The 20,002-nt window shown below is 39.9% G+C and overlaps 2 protein-coding genes across 2 annotated transcripts in view; both read left to right on the top strand.

Annotated features, from left to right (window-relative positions):
• Window positions 1-7,970: 7,970 nt before the first annotated feature.
• Window positions 7,971-20,002, top strand: part of CUNH16orf46 (chromosome unknown C16orf46 homolog) — a 13,877-nt gene continuing 1,845 nt past the window's right edge. Inside the window, exons 1-5 of the mRNA XM_012555946.2 lie at window positions 7,971-8,067; window positions 8,498-8,647; window positions 11,838-11,914; window positions 13,773-13,820; window positions 16,575-16,813. Of these exons, the coding sequence (XP_012411400.1) occupies window positions 16,613-16,813 (201 nt within the window). The 5' untranslated portion in view covers window positions 7,971-8,067; window positions 8,498-8,647; window positions 11,838-11,914; window positions 13,773-13,820; window positions 16,575-16,612. The remainder of the gene's footprint in view (window positions 8,068-8,497; window positions 8,648-11,837; window positions 11,915-13,772; window positions 13,821-16,574; window positions 16,814-20,002) is intronic.
• The window catches only part of CMC2 (C-X9-C motif containing 2), a 90,023-nt gene continuing 78,059 nt past the window's right edge, over window positions 8,039-20,002 (top strand). Inside the window, exon 1 of the mRNA XM_023732532.1 lies at window positions 8,039-8,067. The gene's annotated coding sequence lies outside the window, so the exon portion shown is untranslated. The remainder of the gene's footprint in view (window positions 8,068-20,002) is intronic.

The following is a 20,002-nucleotide window of genomic DNA, read 5'->3' as shown; positions in this document are numbered from 1 at the left end:
AAGGTCGAGAAGGGAGAGTGTTGACATGTCGTGGTGTTGTTAACCAATGTTATAAAACAATATGTGTACTGACTGTTGAATGAGAAACCATTTGTTCTGTAAACCTTCACCTAAAGTTCAATGAAAAAGAATATAAAACCAAATATGTTTATTAAAATAAGAATAAGCTAGTGTAGGGAGTTTATTGCAGGTTATTCTATTTTGCTCAATATCATCAATAAATTTAGTATTTGTGCTGAGAAATAAAATAGTTAACATATTTTGAATTCTCAGAACTTGTATTTGTGCTAATAAAATATAAATAACTTATTAGAATATAACAGAGGCACCAAACTTGTAATACATTATGTTTAAAGACTTAAAACTAATATTAATGTAAATAAGAAATGCATTCCAAATATTCCTACAACTAAAAAAAAAAAAAAGAACTTATTAAAACAAATAAAAACAAGCAAATAAAATAATGAATTTAACTAAGGCCTATGCTTTTTTTTTATCCACTAAGTAATTGTGAAATCTTATAAAGATGTTATTTTTATACTTTTGAAAAATGGAACAGTAGGGAGTGAATATTATAGAGATTATTAGTAAGATTTTATAATGTCATACATTAATGATAATAATTCTATCTGCTATCATCTTTTTGGGGGAGAGGGTAATGTCTGTTGAGAGAGGGGAAATCTTTATTTGTTGTTATATGTCAATGAGCGACCCCATGTGACAGAGAAGAACTGCCCCATAGAGTTTCCTAGGCTATAATCTTTGTGGGAGCAGATTGCCAAGTGTTTCTCCCCGGGAGTGGCTGTTGTGTTCAAACCACCAACCTTTCCATAAACGGCTGAGCCCTTAACAATTGTTCTACCAGGGTGCCTTAATCTTCATTTAGACTTAGTTATTCTTAAACTCTCTTCCTCAATTAAAAAAAAAAAAAAGGTTCTATGGTCACAAATGTACTCTAAATAACTTCAGGATAAAGAGGATACAGTCAAGTTACTTTACACAAATAGAGGAATGAAGTTTTGAAGTCTGTAGTTTTTTAAGTCTGTAGTTACTTTTCCTTAGTCTCCTTGCATTCTTCATGCCTTTATAATAAAACAAAAGAAAACAAAAAATTAACCTGTTCATATATTATACTCTAATTTACTTTCATTTATTTCTATTTCCAATATCCATTTTTTATTAACCTTGACAGAAATGTAAACACCATTTAAGAATAACCAAAATGTCAGTTTCCTTATATCTAAATTATATGATTATATATGAAATAATTTCATACATGAATGTGTGTAGCTATATATACATATATAATAGGAAAAAAAAGCTAGAAATAGAAGTACCATACCATGAAGGAATCCCACTCCTTGGTATATATCCTAGAAAAGTAAGAGCCAGCACACGAGTAGATATATGCACACCCATGTTTACTGCAGCACTGTTCATGATAGCAAAAAGATGGAAACAACGCAGGTGCCCATCAATGGACAAATGGATAAACAAATTACGGTATATTCACAAAATGGAATACTATGCAATGATATAGAATAACGATGCATCTTATAACATGGAAGAATCTGGAAGGCATTATGCTGAGTGAATTTAGTCAGTTGCAAAAGGAGAAATACTGTATAAGACCACTGTTGTAAGAACTCTAGAGAAGGTTTAAACACAGAAGAAAACATACTTTGATGGTTACAAGGGCGGGGAGGAAGGGAGAGGTGTATTCACTAACTAGATAGTAGACAAGAATTATCTTAGGTGAAGGGAAGGACAAAACACAACAGGGGAAGTCAGCACAACTGGACTAAACCAAAGCTAAAAAGTTTTCTGAATACAACCAAACACTTCGAGGGACAGAGTAGCAGGGGTGGGGATCTGGGGACCATGCTTTCAGGGGACATCTAGGTCAACTGGCATAACAAAACTGATTCAGAAAATGTTCTCTATCCCACTTTGGTGAGTGGCGTCTGGGGTCTTAAAAGCTAGCGAGCAGCCATCTAAGATGCATCAATTGGTCCCAACCCCCTGGAAAAAGGAGAACGAAGAGCATCAAAGACACAAGGGAAGTATTAGCCCAAGAGACAGAAAGGGCCACATAAACCAGAGACTCCATCAGCCTGAGAACAGGAGAATGAGATAGTGCCCGGCTACCACCAATGACCGCCCTGACACGGAACAGAACAGAGAGCCCCTGATGGAGCAAGAGAAAAGTGGGGTGCAGAACTCAAATTCTAGTAAAAAGACCAGACTTAATGGTTTAGCTGAGACTGGAGGGACCCTGGAGGACATGGCCCCTGGACTCTCTGTTATCTGAAAACTAAAACCATTCCCGAGGCCAACTCTTCAAAGATTAGACTGGAACTAAGAGACATAAAATTACACTCGTGAGGAGTGTTCTTAGCTCAAGTAGATACATGAGAATAAATGGGCACCTCTTGCCTGGAAGCAAGATAAGAAGTCAGAGAGGGTCAGGAGCTGGTTGAATGGACACAGGAAATCGAGAGTAGAAAGGAGGAGTGTGCTGTTACAGTATAGGGAGAGCAATAGGGTCACATAACAAAGTGTGTGTAAATTTCTGTATGAGAAACCAAGTTGAATTGTAAACTTTCACTTAAAGCAGAATTAAAAAAAAAAAAAAGATTAGACCAGATCAGACCCGTTGCCGTGGGGTCGAATTCCAACTCATAGAAACCCTATACGACAGAGTATAACTGCCCTATAGGGTTTCCAAGAAGTGGCTGGTGGATTCGAACTGCTGACCTTTTGCTTAGCAGCTGAGTTCTTAACCACTGCGCCACCAGGGCTCCTCCATAAAGATTTACAGCCTTGAAAACCCTATGGACATAACTAATCACTTTTCAGGATTAGTTTTCTTGGTTTGAAGACTTAGGGTCATAGTCTCATGGGACAATTCAGTCAATTGGCATAATATAATTCATAAAGTTTATGTTCTACATTCTAGTTTGGTGAGTAGTGTCTGGGATCTTAAAAGCTTGAAAGCAGCCATCTAAGGTATAACTATTATTCTCTATTTGTCTGGAGCAAAAGAAGAAAACCAAAGAATCAGAGAAGGAATGGGACTGTAGGACTAATTGTCTCCATGAACTATGACCTCCTCTACCTTGAGAAGAGACGACTAGATGGTGCCTGGCTATCGCTACTGAACATTCTGACCAGGAACACAATAGATGGATCCTTCTAGAAAGGGAGAGAAATGTGGAAGAGAACTTCAAATTCTCAAGGAATCCAGACTTACCAGACTTACTGAGACTGGATGAATCTCTGAGACTATTGCCCTGAGACACTCTGAACTTTGAACAGAAACTATCCCCCGAAGTCACCTTTTAACTAAATAGCAGGTTAGCTCCAAAAGTAAAAAATTACTTAAAAAAAATTACATATATGAGACCAAACAGACGATGGATATTCTAAAGCATAAATGACAAGGTTGGGATAGTGAGACTATGTTAATAGGAATGGAACAACTAGAACAGAAATAATGACAATGCTGACACAATGTGAAGCATGTAACCAATGTCACCGAACATTATGTGTAGAATGGGAACCTGTTTTTCTGTGTATACTTTCTCCAGAATTATAATAAAATATTAAAAAGTAAAAAAAAGAGAAAAACAGCAGGCTGGATTTGGTCCAATGCCCATAGTTTTCTAACCCCTGGTCTAGATAAAGCAAGATTGGCCATGAGTTGATCATTGATGAGGCTGGTGATGGGTTTAAAGGGGGTTTATACAATTCCCTCTACTTTGTGAATGTTATAACTTTTCCAGTATTTTTAAGTATTACTATAGAAATAATCTAAGTATAAGGTTATTGGAAATAAGGTGAATGGCATAGAATGTATAATACCTGCTAAATGAAGAAGAAGCAGACCACAAGAACATGTTCCCAATTGTTCAATAACACAAACATTCATGTAGAGCATGCATTCTCAGCAGAGGTGATACTGACCCCAAAGGGACAAAAAATTGGTTCTTGGGGGTGAAAAAAATCTTAGATATTACAATGGTTTATGGTCCTCCAAAGCTCGATCGTCACCAACAAAATCATATTCTTTGGTATTTAATTTCTTTCAGTGGGCTTTCTTGGGTATCACATGAGAAGCACTGACCTTGCACTCATGGAGGGTCCACAAAATAGATGCAAGATCAGTGCTACAAAACTATTAACGATGGTTGTGACTGGAAGACTTTCTCTCCATCATCATATTGTGAGAGGTGGCCTGTGCGTACCTATTAGCTGCCTTGTGGATGTTGTGCATGTTTGATCCTCAGTGCTTCTGTGTGTGACTTTGGATCTGACATTTAAATAAAAGAGGTGGAATGGCTGAGTTGCGGGGATCAAAAACAACTAAACTTCTTTATCCAAAAAAAAAAAAAAGTTCAGTAATTGTAGCCAGGCACCATCTAGTTCTTCTGTTCTCATAGCAAAGGAGGCAGTTGTTCATGGAGGTAATTAGCCACACATCTCATATCTTCCTCCTATTCCTGACTATTCTTCCTCTGTTGCTCCAGGAGAAGAGAGGCCAATTGTTGTGCCTTGGTGGATGGCTGTTGCAAGCTTTTAAGACCCCAGGTACTACACAGCAAACTAGGAGGTAGAATAAAAGCACTAAATATGTTATTAGGCCAATTAATTGGGATGTTCCATGAAACCATGACCCTAAACTTCCAAACCAAGGAACCAAATCTCATGAGGTGTTCGGTTGTACATAAGCAGCCTCAGCAGCTACTCTTTTTGTTGTTGTTGTTGTAAATATATCTATCACACAACTTTTGCCAATTCAACTTTTTACAGGTGTACAACTTTTTGACAGCAATTACAATAATCAGCTGTGCAACCCTACTCTTAATCCATGTGATTTCACCAATAATCTCCCTTTTCCCCTCCCTCCAGCCCCTGGTAACCACTAGACAACTTTGGTCTCTATAAATTTGCCTTTTTTTGTCTTTTTATATTAACTGAGCTCATACAATATTTGTCCTTTTGTGCTTGGCTTATTTTGTTCAGCATGTTTTTAAGCTCCATCCATTCTGTAGCAGGTATCAAGACTTCATTTCTCCTGCTGGCTGAGTAGTATTCTATTGTATATATGTACAACATTTTGTTTATCAATTCATCTGCTGATGAGCATTTATGTTGTTTCCACCTTTTGGCTATTATGAATAGTGCTGCAATGAATAATGATGTACACATCTCTTTTTGAGTCTCTGCTTTCAAATCTTTGGGTATATACGTAGGAGTGCAATTGCTAGGTCATATTATGGTAGTTCTATTTTTAGTTTTTGAGGATCTGCCACAGTTTTCCAGAACAGTTGTACCATTTTGCATTACCAACAGCAATGGATAAGGGTTCCAATTTCCCCACATCCTCACCAACATTTGTTATTTTCCATTGTTCTTTTTTTTTTTTAAAAAAACAAACAAAAAAAAAAAAACCTTAGGTATCCTAGTGGGAATGAAATGGTATCTCACTGTGGTTTTGATTTGCATCTCTCTGATGGCTAATGACGCTGAGCATCTTTTCACGTGTTTTGTGGCCATGTGAATGTCCTCTGTGGTAAAAATGTCTATTCGAGTCCTTGCCCATTTTATGGTTATAACTTTTTGTTGTTGTTGAAGTTTTATATATATTTTGGTTATTAGATTCATGTCAGATACATGGTTTCCAAAGATATTCTTCCAGCTGGTAGCTTGTCTTTTCACTTTTTTTGGTAAAGTCGTTTGATAAACAAAAGTTTTAAATTTTTTGAGTTCCTATTTATTTATTTTGTCTTTTGCTGTTTGTGCTTTTGTTATTATATTATATAATCCACTGTTGAAAGCTAGGTCTGCCAGTGTTGCCCCTCCTTGTTCTTCTAAGAATTTTATGATTTTAGTTTGCACATTTAGGTCCTTAATCCATTTTGAATTTGTTTTTGTGTGTGGTGTGAGGCATAGATCCGGTTTCATTTTTCTGCATGTGGAAATCTGATTTCCCCAGTACCATTTATTGAAGAGACTCTTCTTTCCCCATCAAATAGACTTAGCACCCTTGTGAAAAATCAGTTGACCACAGATGTGTGGGTTTATTTCTCAGTTCTGGACTCTCAATTCTATTCCATTGGTCTATGTGTATATTGTTATACAAGTACCAAGCTGTTTTGATTACTGTAGCTGTATAGTATGTTTTAAAATCAGTAAATGTGAGTCCTCCTACTTTGCTCTTCTCTTTCAACATTGTTTTAACTATTTGTGGTCTCTTGCCCTTCCATATAAAGTTGAGGATTGGTTTTTCTATTTCTGTAAAAAAGGCTGTTGGAATTTTGATTGCGTTGAATCTATAGTTCGCTTTGGGTAGTATTGACATCTTAACAATATTAAGTCTTTCAATCCATGAACTGGAACGGCTTTCCATTTATTTAAGTCTTTAATCTCTTTCAGCAGTGTTTTATAGTTTTCATTGTATAAGTCATTCACATCCCTGATTAGGTTTATTCCTTGCTATTTTATTCTTTTAGATTATATTGTAAATGGAATTGTTCCCTGAAATTCCCTTTCAGATTGCTCATTGCTGGTGATTTTTGTTTGTTGACCTTATACCCTGCAACTTTGCTAAATTACAAATGCCTTTTAGTCCCAGTGCTACAAAGGACTTATATGCTGATGTTTTTCCCCAGCAGAAATATTCACCTGAGTTGGGAGTCCAGACTCTTCCACCTAATGCCTGACTTTGTATGTCCCTGGGTGGCACAAAGGGTTTGCATTTGACTGCTAACCTAAAGGTTGGCAGTTTGAACTTGCCCAGCAGCACCACAGAAGAAAGGACTGGCAATCTGCTTACATAAATATTACAGCCAAGAAAACACTATGGAGCAGTTCTATTCTGTAACACATGGGGTTGCCATGAGTCAGAATCCACTTGATGGCAATGGCTTTAGTTTAGTTTTTTTGAGAAGAGGTTGCTGACCCTGGCTGCATCTGGGGTACCAGCACCATCAGGGCAGGAGGACTGTCCTGCAGTGTCTTTAACATGCTGCAGTATGTCCTCTGCTGATTTATGGTTTGGGACTCACTGACGTAGGGTACTTTTAATCATTTGTGTAAAAGCTGCCAATGCCTGTTCACAGGGCTGTGGTGATACATGACAGAAGTTCAATGAGTGCTCGTTGGTATTGCCAGCGCATTCAGACTAGTACTCTCCCAGTCAAGTTAAGTGGTGCTGCGAAATTGAATAAACCCTACTGTGAAGTTTTTGGCCTGTGTAACCCTAGCATAGTGATTTAGGTGGGCATTTTGTCCCCCAGGGGACAGATGGCAATGCCTAGAGACATTTTTGGCTGTCATACTGGGATGTGGGGGATCGGCTGCTACTGGCATCCGGTGAGTAGAGACCAGGGATGCCACTCAACCTCCTACAATGCACAGCCCCACAACAGAATTATCCGGCCCAAATGTCAACAATGCTGGGGTGGAGAAGCTCTTGCTGTTGCAGTTGTGCTGGGTCATCGACAGCAAGGCCCTGCTTTCTCAACCCAGTCACGGGCAATGGCTGTTGGCACCGACCCTTTCGCGGCTACACAGTACCTCGCAAAGTGTACTTCGCAAAGCGAGCTGGGCCGGGATTCCTTAGGTGGTACCAGCGGGGTCGGCAGCCTCTTCACACGCCCCGTGGAAAGCGCGCGCCCGGGCACAGCCTGCCGTGAGCACGCGGAAACTGGCACCCGCCAACCCCACTTCTAAGGTGCAACTTTGTTGCGAGAGGCGGGGCCCCTACGTCACTTCCGCTGCGACACCCCCCCCCCAGCCTGCCCACGGCCCCGCCCCCAACGCGCCCGTAACCCTGGGCGACGGCCAGGCTGGCAGCGGAGTGAGTGTTCCCTTAGCCGGCCGGGACTAACTGCCCCGGAGCCTTCCACCGTGCTCTGTTTTACATGAGGGTGTGAGCGGCCGCGGCTGCGGCCGCCTCCCCGCTACGGGGCAAGGCCCCAGGCGCCCAACGGGCGGCGGAGCGAGAGACACTGCTCAATTGGAAGGAAACGGCCTTCTGAGGCGGGGAAACAAACTGGCGAGGTAGTGCGCCCTTGGGGCTGGAATGGGAATGGGTGCGGCCTAGGGGAGGAGCAGGACGGAATGGGTGGGGCAGTGGGAGGAGTCGTTGGAAGGGCGGGGCTCTGTGAGGGAGGAGCCAATGGAGGAAGGGGAGGAGCTTGGTCGGTCCAGGGGCACCGTTTCTCTGAGGGGATTGTTATCGAAAGAAGGGAAGGCGTCTACGTGGAAAGGTAGAAAATACTTGAGGTAGAAAGGAAGATAATGGAAGAAGGGGAGTAGCTGGTGGGAGAAAGGAATGGGCTTGTGGGGAAGAGGAGGAACCAGCTGACAGGGGCCGGGGCTTTGGGAGAGACAGGTGGATTTTTTGTGCTTGATGATTTACAATTTCATGTGAAATGTAATCTGTGTGAGAGCTGGGAAGATAGGTGTTGCTTTATTCTTTTATTCTCAGTATTGGACACTTAATGAATGAATGTGAGTTGAGCAAGGAGTAAAGTTGGGAATTGAGAATGGAGTAGAAATGGTCTGGTGAGAAGGATGCTGGAGAAATCGCTTTCCTGGGAATCATTCTATGAATATTTAATCAAGGCCACTATGTCCTGTGAGTAAAAATAAGCATAAGACACAAATAATTAACATAAGATTTATAGCCTTGAATATGTAAACAAATTGTGCAAGTTGGATGGTGCAAGTGCTTAACTTTGAGGCAAAGGTTCAACCCTTGCTGAGTTGTGTTCCAAAACTGTAAATTAAGCTGGAGTTCCAGTGGCATTTTCCTGTAGAAACTATGTTACCTGTAATCAGGATGGTCAGGCCAATCTTCAAGACCTATTAAGACCAGTTACATATACCTGAAGTTGAGGTAAGAAACTTAACTTCCACCATGGCTAACAGTGTTTCTATTAATTTATTCTATTCATTCAACACACGTTGTTGGGGATCGACAGGAACATCCGTTCAGAATTCCAAGTGAGGGTGCCAGAAGCCCATCTTCTTCTGGCTGAAATCCTGACAATAGATTGGAGATTCCTATAAACCCGTAGCTTTTAGGAAGATGAGGGTACAGTGTAGAGCCAGTGAGGAATTGGGGTGAAGCAGTAAGGAGTTTTGAGAATTAGAGTCTGCTTTTGACATGAGCACCCTGGACCTTTAACCTCTTTTGGCCATCAACATTCCTCTACTCTTAGTAGATTAGGAATATGTCAGCTAGGTGTTAGGATCTAGGGTAAGGCGTTTGTAGTCTGACTATATAGCCAGGCAGTGATGAATCTGTTGCAGTAACTCCACGTTCCCCTTTTGTCCAGCCCATTGTAACTACCAAAAAAGTTGTGTCTCTATGCATTTTCCTATTCTGGATATTTCATATAAGTGAGATCATACAATATTTGTCCTCTTGTATCTGATTTATTTCACTCAGTAAAATGTTTTCAAGGTTCCTTCATGTCATAGCATGTGAAAAAGAACTTCATTCCTTTTTATGGCAGAATAATATCCCATTTTGTTTATCTATTTATCTGTTGATGGACACTGTTTTTTCCTACCACATTTTAAGAGAGACTTTGACAAGCAATTGTGCATTCTTAAGATGATGAAGAATTTGAGATTTGTGTCTGCAGAAATGATAGCTTCATATATTTTCAGGGCTGTCATACATTGCTTTTGGGAAGAGCACCAGACTGAGGAGCAAAATTTGCAGGCTTGCAAATGTCTTTATTTGAGAACATTCTAATCCTTAGAGGTTCCAATGGAATGAAAAAAGAAAAAATGCTTGTAATGGGCTCTTGGTCATTGAAAGTATTTGAGCAGAACCTGAATTATGGTCTGTATTAGTTTTCTATTTTTGCTGTAACAAAGTAATCACAAATTTAGTGGCTTAAGACAACATCCATTTATTAGCTTATAGTTGTATAGGCCAGAAGTCCAGGGCAGCATGGCTGTGTTTCCTGTGTCAGATCTCACAAGGCTGAAATCAAGGTGTCAGCCAGGCTAGTTTAGTATGTTATCTGGAGGGCCTGGGAAAGAATGCACTTCCACACTCATTCAGATTATTGGCCGAATTCAGGTTTCTTGCAGTTGTAGGACTGAAGTCCCAGTTCCCTTAATGCTGAGTTACTTTTTTAGTGTGAATTTTCTACAACACATCTATGAGAGCAGCAACATAAAATGTGTCTGTTTATCTTACTCAGTTGTGGTATTGGTGCTCCTATGCAATTGACCAATGGAAGCTTAATGGAAGCCTTTGTTTATTTTTGGAGCAAAACACTATGCACTCTGTAAGCTACAGATTATTTAGGGTGTTAAAGCTACATTGACTTTGCCAGATGTGTAACAAAGAGGCATTTGGTAGTCTCTGTACTGCTCAGTTCATTAGCAGACTCCATGAATTATAATATAGCGTCAAAGATCCAAACAGTAATGTCTGTTCTTTTTGTGCATTTCCAACCCATTCTTTTGCGGTTCAGTAAATTGATGGGAAGGCCTTGTGTACTTTGACTTTAGAGTAATTGGACAATTATTTATGGAATTCGTCTAAGTCACCTTCATAAACTCTATCATTTGATTTTGTATATCTTTGTTGTACATCTTTGTTGTACATACTGTTCTTTTTCAGTATATCCTTGTTCAAGATCTTTACTTCAACTTAAAATGATACAAACTGTGTTATCCATTCTTTGATATCTTGATTTCAGTTTGCTCAAGGTCAAAATCCACAGTATCCTCACCTCCACCATTTCCCTACATTCCATTTCTTGAAACACTCATTATATAAATGACTTTTAAAAGGACATTTACTATAGAAACTCTCACACTTACATAAAAGTGGAGAGAATAGTACAGTGAACTTCCATGTCCTCGTGCCCGTCTACAGCATACACAATTCATGGCCACTTTTATTTCATCATTCCCTCCCTAACCACCCTCTCCATGGATGGTATTGTTTTGATGCAAGTCACTGATGGCTTATGTTTAATTGTTAGGGTTTTTTATGATTTGGGGGCTGATAAATTTCCTTTTCTGTTCCTGTCTTTAAATGCTACTAGAACAGATATTTACTGGATCATAGTGAATTTCCATTGACTGTGTTCCTTAGACTCTCATTCACCTTCTTCATTTTGTTTCCAGATATCTTAAGTTCTTGGGTCAGGTTTTTGGGGGCTTATCCTTGTTTATCTAAGCATATGCCCTGGGGGGTTGGAGCTCAGTCAGCAGTTTCTTCTTTGTACATTTTGGTTCTAGTCTTCAATAGCTTGTGTAATAGAGTTGCTTAATACCTTCTGGCCTATATCTTTGTACTTTCCTGCTTTGTACTCCAAATCCAATTTTCTAGTTGCGTCTGCAAATGCATTTCCAGTGGGAGCATTTTCACTGGGACCTTTGTGTTTTTTTGATGTGATTTTCTTGGAAAACAGTAGTATGGATTTTGATGCATACTTTATAAAAGTGATTCTAACTGAATCAGGTTGCAAAGCTCACTGGAAGTCAAGAGAAGTAGAATAACATTAGCTAGTAACTTCAAATCTGTCAATTAGGCATAATTTTACTATCAGAAAATATGAGTATTATGAGTGCTGATTTCCACATTCTGATGTGAAAGTAAAACTGCATACAGTTTATAAGAAATTGCATTTCCACTGTTTTAGTTGCTCTTTGTGTTGTATGCATTTCTGTTTATCAACTGCTAACATGCACTGGAAGACAAGAATGGGCAGTAAAACTTTAAGGTACGTTTATAGGAGGAAAACTTAAAATTAAGCCTACTCTATCCGTTAACTTAATTTTTTTCTTATTAGGAAAAGAACATCAATATTCTATTTTAGTAGTCCAGCTTGAAGAAGACCGGTGTTCAGAAAAAGCGCCTAGAGATCTGGTATGCAGTAATCTGACCATTTGACTAATAATACTGCATTTACTGACTCAAAGATGATTCTTAGTTTTTGATCATAAGAAGTTAGTATATTTCCCCATGAATTATTATTGTTACTTGGGTTTCTTTTGGTACTTTGTAATACAGTGTGCCTGGAACCTTTTCTGGTGCCTTCACTGGGTCCTGCTTCAGTATCCTGGACCTCCTGAAGCCTAGCATGGACTTCCCCTTACCAGGCTTTGCTCTGGAGGGCAGAACTAGGACCTGGGAGGGGGTGGAGGATTTTGAGGGTACATGGAAAACAGTGTTGGAAAATAGGGAGCAATTCCTAACAATTACAGTAGTAGTTTTCAGACTTCGCCGATTTTTAGAATCACCTAGGGTGCTTTAAAAAAAAAACCTGAGGCCCTCCTCTGCTATGACACCAGAACTGGATGGTACCCGCCTGCCAATACTGAACATTTTGATCAAAGATTCTATAGAAGAATCCTGATCAAAAGGGGGAAAATGTAGAACAGAATTTAAAATCCTCATAGGATCCAGACTTTCTGGGGCCATGGAGGCTGGATGAACCCCTGAAACGATTACCCTGAGATAATCTTTAACCCTTAAACCAAAAATATCCCCTGAAGTCTTCTTAAAACCAAACTGATTTAACTTAACTAGTGAAGAAGTCTGCCTTGAACATTATGCTCTTCCAAGATCTATCTATATTGGATCACATTAACAACAGCAACTCAAAAGATTAGTTAGGAAACTTAGAGGGCAGTGAGTTTATGTTAAGGGGGGAGGAACAACTCAGAGAAGGAGGGAGAGAGTGATTGCACAGCTTGAAGAATCTAATCAGTGTCACTGAATTGTATATGTAGAAACTGTTGAATTGGAAAACAAAACAAAACAAAAAAAACTTCAAGGGCCAGGCTGTGCCTTAGACCAATTATGATCAGAATCTTTGTGGGTTGGGGTCCGAACAACAGTATTTTTTTACAAAGCTCCCCAGGTGATTCTAAGGTGCAGCCAAGTTTGAGAACCAGTCAAGTCGAGCACTTCGCCATCGGAACTGGCTCTCCAAGTATAAGTTGTCTGTCAGTGGAGGTAATTCAAATGAAGTTTAAGTCAAGCTCAGAGCATTTTTCTTGTTGAGTTGAATCCTAACTATTGGCTCGACAGCAACACGTTAACTATACTTAATCTCTCCTAAACAGTACCTATTTCTTTGCTATATAAACTTCAAGTTGAAATTTATTTTAATAAATGGCTTTGCTTTTGAGTTGTATACTTGTTAAGTCCATGGAGTTCTGTGGGACAAATGCATTTGTAACTCAGAAGAGAACAAGGTTTGAGTGTGCTTTTTTGGCCTGGGCAAAATCTGAAGTTCTGTTGTTGTTAGCTGCCATGAAGTTGGCCCCAACTCATGGCGACCCCATGCACAATGGAACAAATGCTGCCCAACCCTGGGCCATCTCCCAGTAAGATGTGAATTAGACCTTTGTGATCCATAGGGTTTTCATTGGCTGATTTTTGGAAGTAGATTTCCAGACCTTTCTTCCAAGTCCATCTTGGACTGGAAGCTCTGCTGAAATGTGTTCAGCATCATAGCAACATGCAAGCCCCCACTAACAGACAGGTGGTGGCTGTGCATGAGGTGAATTGACTGGAAATCGAACTTGAGTCTCCTGCATGGAAGTCAAGAATTCTACCACTGAACCACCACTGTCCCCTAAAGTCTGAAGTGAAATTTCAAAATATGAAATAAGCAGGCTGATGTGCACAGTCTCTCTGGTCCTGAATCATGCTTCTGTTTGTAAACAAAACAGTGCTTCTAGTTTTTAGTCACTTATAATATCATTTTTTCTTTCAGATTTTATTCATTTCCTTTGGTGTCCGAAGATATTTGAACCTTCCATAGGTAAATGGGACTTTCTTCATTACCATCAAAATGCCAATTTAAGCCTATGTATAAAAGCCGAGATGGTAATTAAACTGATAGTGTTATAAGAAGTACTGATCTTCACCTCGGGAGAAAATGAAAAAAAAAAAAAAAAGATGGGTTTCAGGCCTTGTTTGAGTGAGAGAAAGCAAGGTCTGTGTACCCAGCAGCCAGCGACCTCTGTCTCGTCATAAGCAAAGAATTCCTCAAGAAGGCACTGTCTGCCTGTCAGCACTAAAGCTAGACCCTTGAGTTCACTGCACGGGCATGAGAGTTAATCTCCTCAGCTGAGAGGTCCCCAGGAGGAGCCCCTGACTGTGGGAAGGTACTATAATCATGCCCTTTTGATAGATGAGCAAACAGACCCAGAGATGTAAATACTTGTCCAAGGTCACCCAGCTAGTTAAATAGAGGAGACATGATTGGAACCCTGGCTGTTTGGCACCAGAGTCTGTGCTCCTAAAAATTATGATCCTTTGGATTATCAAAGCCAAGTCCCATTTTTCAATGCTAAAAAACATCCAAGTTTATAGTTATTATTTGTTAGAAGTTTGGTCCAATATGAGCTTCACCTCCTTTGCCAGAAGCTGAAGCCTACCTGAGATCTTTCCACCTCTTTACTCTGCCTTTTGCATTTTCATCCTCAACTTCAGGCTGGTTCCCCTTATAATTCAGAAATGGTCTGTGAAAGTCCAGAAGTGATTTTTAAGCAGCTCCCAGGGCTATATACTTCTTTGCAACTAGCGGAGCCCTGGTGGCGTAGTGGTTAAGAGCTCGTCTGCTAACCAGAAGGTTGACAGTTTGAATTCACCAGCCACTCCTTGGAAGCCCTGCGGGGGGCAGTTTTGCTCTGTCATGTAGGGTCGCTGTTGAGTCGGAATCGACTTGACGGCAACAGGTATCAACGGGTTTGTGACTAGCAGGACCGAGAGAGTGCCTTTGTCTCATCAGTTTCAGAAAAAGTTCATTTTGATTGAGCCAGTTTAGGTCACAAGCCTACTTGTGAATCAGTCTTTTTTTTTTTTTTAACTGGGATAAAATTCACATAACATAAAGTTCACCATTTTAACCTTTTAAGTGTACAGTCCAGTGTTTTTTAAATTATATTTATAGTGTTGTACAATTATCACCAATATTTAATTCCAAAAATTTCCATAACCCCGAAAAGAAATTCTGTCTCTCCCAATTCCCCCCTCCTCCATCCACTGGCAACCACTAATCTACTTTATGTCTCTATGGATCTGCCTGTTATGGACATTTCCTATAAATGGAATCGTACAACTGGCTTTTTTCACTTAGCATAGTTTTCATCCATGTTGTAGCATGTATCAGTACTTTATTCCTTTTTATTGCTGAGTAATATTCCATTATATAGATAAACAACATTTTTGTTCATCTGTTCATCAGTTGATGGACATTTGGGTCCATCACATTGTGGCTATTGTGAATAATGCTGCTTTGAATATTCATGTGCAAATTGTTGTATGGACATACGTTTTCAATTCTTTTGTATAATGTCTTAGTTATTTAGTGCTGCTATAACAGAAATACCATAAGTGGATGGCTTTAACAAAGAGAAATTTATTCTCTCACAGTTTTAGGAGAATAGAAGTCTGAATTCGGGGTGCCAACTCCAGGGGAGGGCTTTCCCTCTCTGTCGGTTCTGGGAGAAGGTCCTTGTCATCAATCTTCCCCTGGTCTAGGAGCTTTTCAGGTGCAGAGACCCTGGGTCCAAAGGATGCAGTCTGCTCCTGGTGCTGCTTTCTTGGTGGTATGAGGCCCCCCTGCCTCTCTGCTTGCTTCTCTCTTTTATATCTCAAAAGAGATTGACTCAAGGTACATCCTAATCTTGTAGATTGAATTGTGCCTTGTTAACATAACTGCCTCTAATCCTGCCTCATTAACATCATAGAGGTAGGATTTACAACACATAGAAAAATCATATCAGATGACAAAATGGTGGATAATCACACAATACTGGGAATCATGGCCTAGCCAAGTTGACACACATTTTGTGGGGGGCACAATTCAATCCATAACAGGTAGGTACTTAGGAGCGGAATTGGTGGGTTATATGGTAATTTAATGGTTGACATTTTGAGGAACTGCCAAACTATTTTCCAAAGTGGCTGCACCATTTTACATTCCCACCAACAATGTATGAGGACTCCAGCTTCTCCACATCCTCACCAACACTTGTTATTTTTCCTTTTTTTGTGCACCGGTATTTATTTTGGGGGGTAGAATGGGCACATAGGGGTAGAGGTATGGGATAGGGAGTGTACTTATTGACTTAGCCTGAACCACATGCTTCACCGGCTTCCTTAGAAGTTCAGGGATCCCCAAAGCAGATACCAAGGGTTGTTAGGAAGAGGAAGGAGGGAAGAGGGGTGTGACCACAGCATCATCAGGACATTTTTGGAGTGGGAGGGTAGGGATGCTTCAATGTACATTACTTACCCTACTTTGTACCCCATCACCAGGGATAGTGCCTGTGTTAAAGTCTTCCTATCCTCTTCGTTACTCCCAACTTTGATCTGTAATTAAATCCATTAGTCTTTAATCAAAATCAGCCTTACATTTTATAATATCAATAGTTGACATGGATGACTAATGGCTAATTTGTTCTCAGTCTATTCCTGAATGTGTCTTGAAGATTTCACCTGAGTTATTAAATTGCTTTTTAAAAATTTAATATTAAAAACTAAGTTCAATCTACGTTTCAAACTGCAGGCAGAAGATGTTAAAAACTTTAAGAAACAGTCATAGCAATGGATCTCTGTCAGAAAAGTGAGACTGATTTAGAAAATAATGAAAATCAAAACACAGAAGAAACTGAACCAACCTCTACTTGTTCAGATGAAAGAAGCGAAAGGAATCATGTTTGTTGTCTTCTGAATATCAGTGACATTACGCTTGAACAAGACAAGAAAGCCAATGAGTGTGTTATTGGAACTGGATGGGAAGAAGCAGTGAGTATCTTCTTGTATTAGATCTCTTGAACATCAGTGTTTCAGTCAAATCTCTTCTCAAAAATAGAGTTACTGTCACCAAAGAAATATGGAAACCATGAAATATAGAAACCCTGGGAACAGAAGTAAAATATTGATGATGATGATGATAGCAGTACCTTCTGTGGAGCACTTAGTATTTAGCAAGCACAGTAGTAAATGTTTCATATACATTAATTCATTCAACTTCTCAATAGCCCCGTGAGGCAGGTGTTATTAGTAGCCTCACTTTTCGGATGAGCTGAGGTACCCAAAAGGTGAAATAATGTGCCAAATATTACAGCCAGTAATTGGCTGAAGCAGGGCTTGAATCCGGGTCTTCTGGACCCCAGAACCCGAGCTCCTTAACCTCTGTACTAAACTATCTGAGAGGTGTGAGGTTTCTGTCCTAGTGGTTCTACTCAGAACTCTGTGGGTGTACTTAAATTGTTCTTAGAATCAATAATAGAATCCACATTCTAGAACTGTAAGGAACCTTGCTCTATTCCAATGGTTATCAGGTGACATTTGTTAATGTCTGAAGCCATTTTTGGTTGTTACAACTGAGGGGTTGCTCCTGGCATCTAGTGAAAAAAAGTTTTGTGTGTGTGTTGGAATATATCCAAGGCATCAGTGAGGCTTTTTGTGAAGAGGAAACACTTTGGAATAAGAAAGAACCAGATTCAAATCCAGATCTGCCACTTATCAGTAGCTAACCTGGTGGGAGAGTTCATTTCCCTGAGCTTTAGTTTCTTCATCTGTAGGTTAGGGATGTACTACTGCCTACCCTATGGGATGTTGTGAGGAGGATGTGAATGCCTAATTCCCTGCCAAGCGCTTATTAGACTTTTTAAAAAGTGTCTTCTTAACCCTTAAGACTTTTGAACTGGATTTGGGGAGCTGACATGTGAAGTGAGGAGGCAGAGGAGGTGAGGCAGGAATGGTGGTAAAGAGATGTTGTGCAGGATGACCGCCCCTTAGCAGGCCACCCTGCCTGGGAGGCTGGCGCCATCCTCAGGCCAGGAGATACCACTGCTTATCACATATGCTTCTGGTCCTGTGCCTCTGAATAATGCGCAGCGCCCGCATATGCCGGAAGTTGCTGTGATGACTTTATTTTTCAAAATAACATTTCAATACAACATTTTTTTAAAAATAAAAATAATGCAAAAACATCTATGAAGATAATATCAACATTTTAAATAAAGACAGTATCTGTAGGGCCAGGATTAGGGTAAGGTGAGTGAGATGAGTCGTGTGAGGGCAGGGTCAGATCCTGTCTTTATTTAAAAATTTGTTTTTTTTCTTCATGGCTTGTTTTGCATTGATTTTTCTATATATTTTTTAGCACTTTTCGGTTTACAGAAAAACTGTGCAGAAAGTACAGAGTTCCCATTTACCCCCTCTTCCCTGTACATTGTTTCTGCCATTAACATCTTGCATTCTTTTTTTTTTTATTTTTTTTATTTTATTGTACTTCAGGTGAAGGCTTACAGAACAAATAGTTTCTCATGAAACAGTAGTACACATGTTGTTTTATGACATTGGTTAACAACCCCACAACGTATTAATCCTCTAACTTCTCATTTTTTTTTTTTTTTGGTGAAAATACACATAGCCAAAGATACACCATTTCAAAAATTTCTGCATTCACGGTTCAGTGACATCGACTACGCTCTTCCAATTGTGCTGCTATTCTCACTTCAGATGAAGGCTTACAGAACAAAATAGTTTCTCATTTAACAGTTAGTACGTATGTTGCCCTATGACAATGGTTAACAACCTCACAACACATCAACACTATCTTTACTCAACCTTGGGTTCCCTATTACCAGCTTCCTTGTCCCCTTCTGCCTTCTGGCCCTTGTGCCTGGACTGCTGTACCTCATTAGTCCCATCTGATTGTATGGGGCTGTCCACTCCCAGGCTGAACGGTGAACCTTGGAGATGACTTTACCACTGAGCTAAAAGGGTGTCTGGGGGCCATACTCTCAAGGTTTCTCCAGTCTCCTTTAGGCCAGTAAATCTGGTCCTTTTTTTGTGAGTTAGAATTATGCTCTACATCCTTCTCTAGCTCTGTCCAGAACCCTCTGTTGTGATCCTGGTCAGTAACATCTTGCATTCTTATGCTACATTTATTATAATTAATGAACCCATTTTGACACATTATTTACTAAAGTCCATAGTTTACATGCTTTACATAGGTTTACCGTTTGTACTGTAAGGTACTCTGGGTTTTGACAAATGCTTAATGTCATGTGTCCACTATTACAGTATCATGCAGAATAGTTTCACTGTCCTAAAAATGCCCTGTACTCTACCTGTTCATCTCTTTTTGAGCCTCAGTTTCCTTCTCTAGAAATTTGGCATCAGAACACCTAAAACGACAACAACAGTGCCATGGTGAGGAATAATTAAATGAACAAATGCTGGTAGATCCTCAGCCTAGAATATAGTAAAAGCGTGGTAGCTGTGTTTGTTTTTTAAGATAGGGTTGCTTGATTTAGCAACTGAAAATACAGGATGCCCAGTTAAATTTGAATTTCAGGTAAACAGCACATAATTTTTTTGGTATAAGTATGCCCAAATATTACTCTGTATCAGGCAACTCTATTTTAACGATGACATCTGTGGCAAGGTCAGCCATGGGACTCTGGGCATGGACAGAAGGCTGGGGTCCGCAGGGCTGCCTGGAGCATGCAGGGCTTCTGTGCACCCCAGGAGCTGGCTCTATGCAACTGCTGCCTCCAGCCCCCTCTAAGGAGCAGTGCTTCCCAGGGTACGACAGACTGGGGATCAAGATTTCCTTTTAGGTGGTACAACTATACACAGTTTTTGTTTTATTTTAATAGTTCTGAATGTGTATCTGAAAAAATAGAGTCAGCACATCAAATTGGTCATTTACAAATTTTGCTTATCATGAGGCTAAAAGAGGTATTAGGAGCCCTGGTGGTGCAGTGGTTAAAGTGCTCAGCTGCTAACTGTAAGGTTGGCAGTTCAAACCCACCATATGCTCTGAGGGAGAATGATGTAGCAGTCTGATCTGCTTCCTTAAAGATTATAGCCTTGGAAACTCTGTGGGGCAGTTCTGCTTTGTCCTGTGGGGCCACTGTGAGTCAACAGGCAATGAGTTTGGTTTTTTGGTTTTTAAAGGAGGTATAAAAACCAAAA

This window comes from Trichechus manatus, unplaced genomic scaffold (genome assembly GCF_000243295.1).
Source record: "Trichechus manatus latirostris isolate Lorelei unplaced genomic scaffold, TriManLat1.0 scaffold00053, whole genome shotgun sequence".
NCBI classification, from domain to species: domain Eukaryota; kingdom Metazoa; phylum Chordata; class Mammalia; order Sirenia; family Trichechidae; genus Trichechus; species Trichechus manatus.
This window is presented reverse-complemented; position numbering and strand designations above follow the sequence as displayed.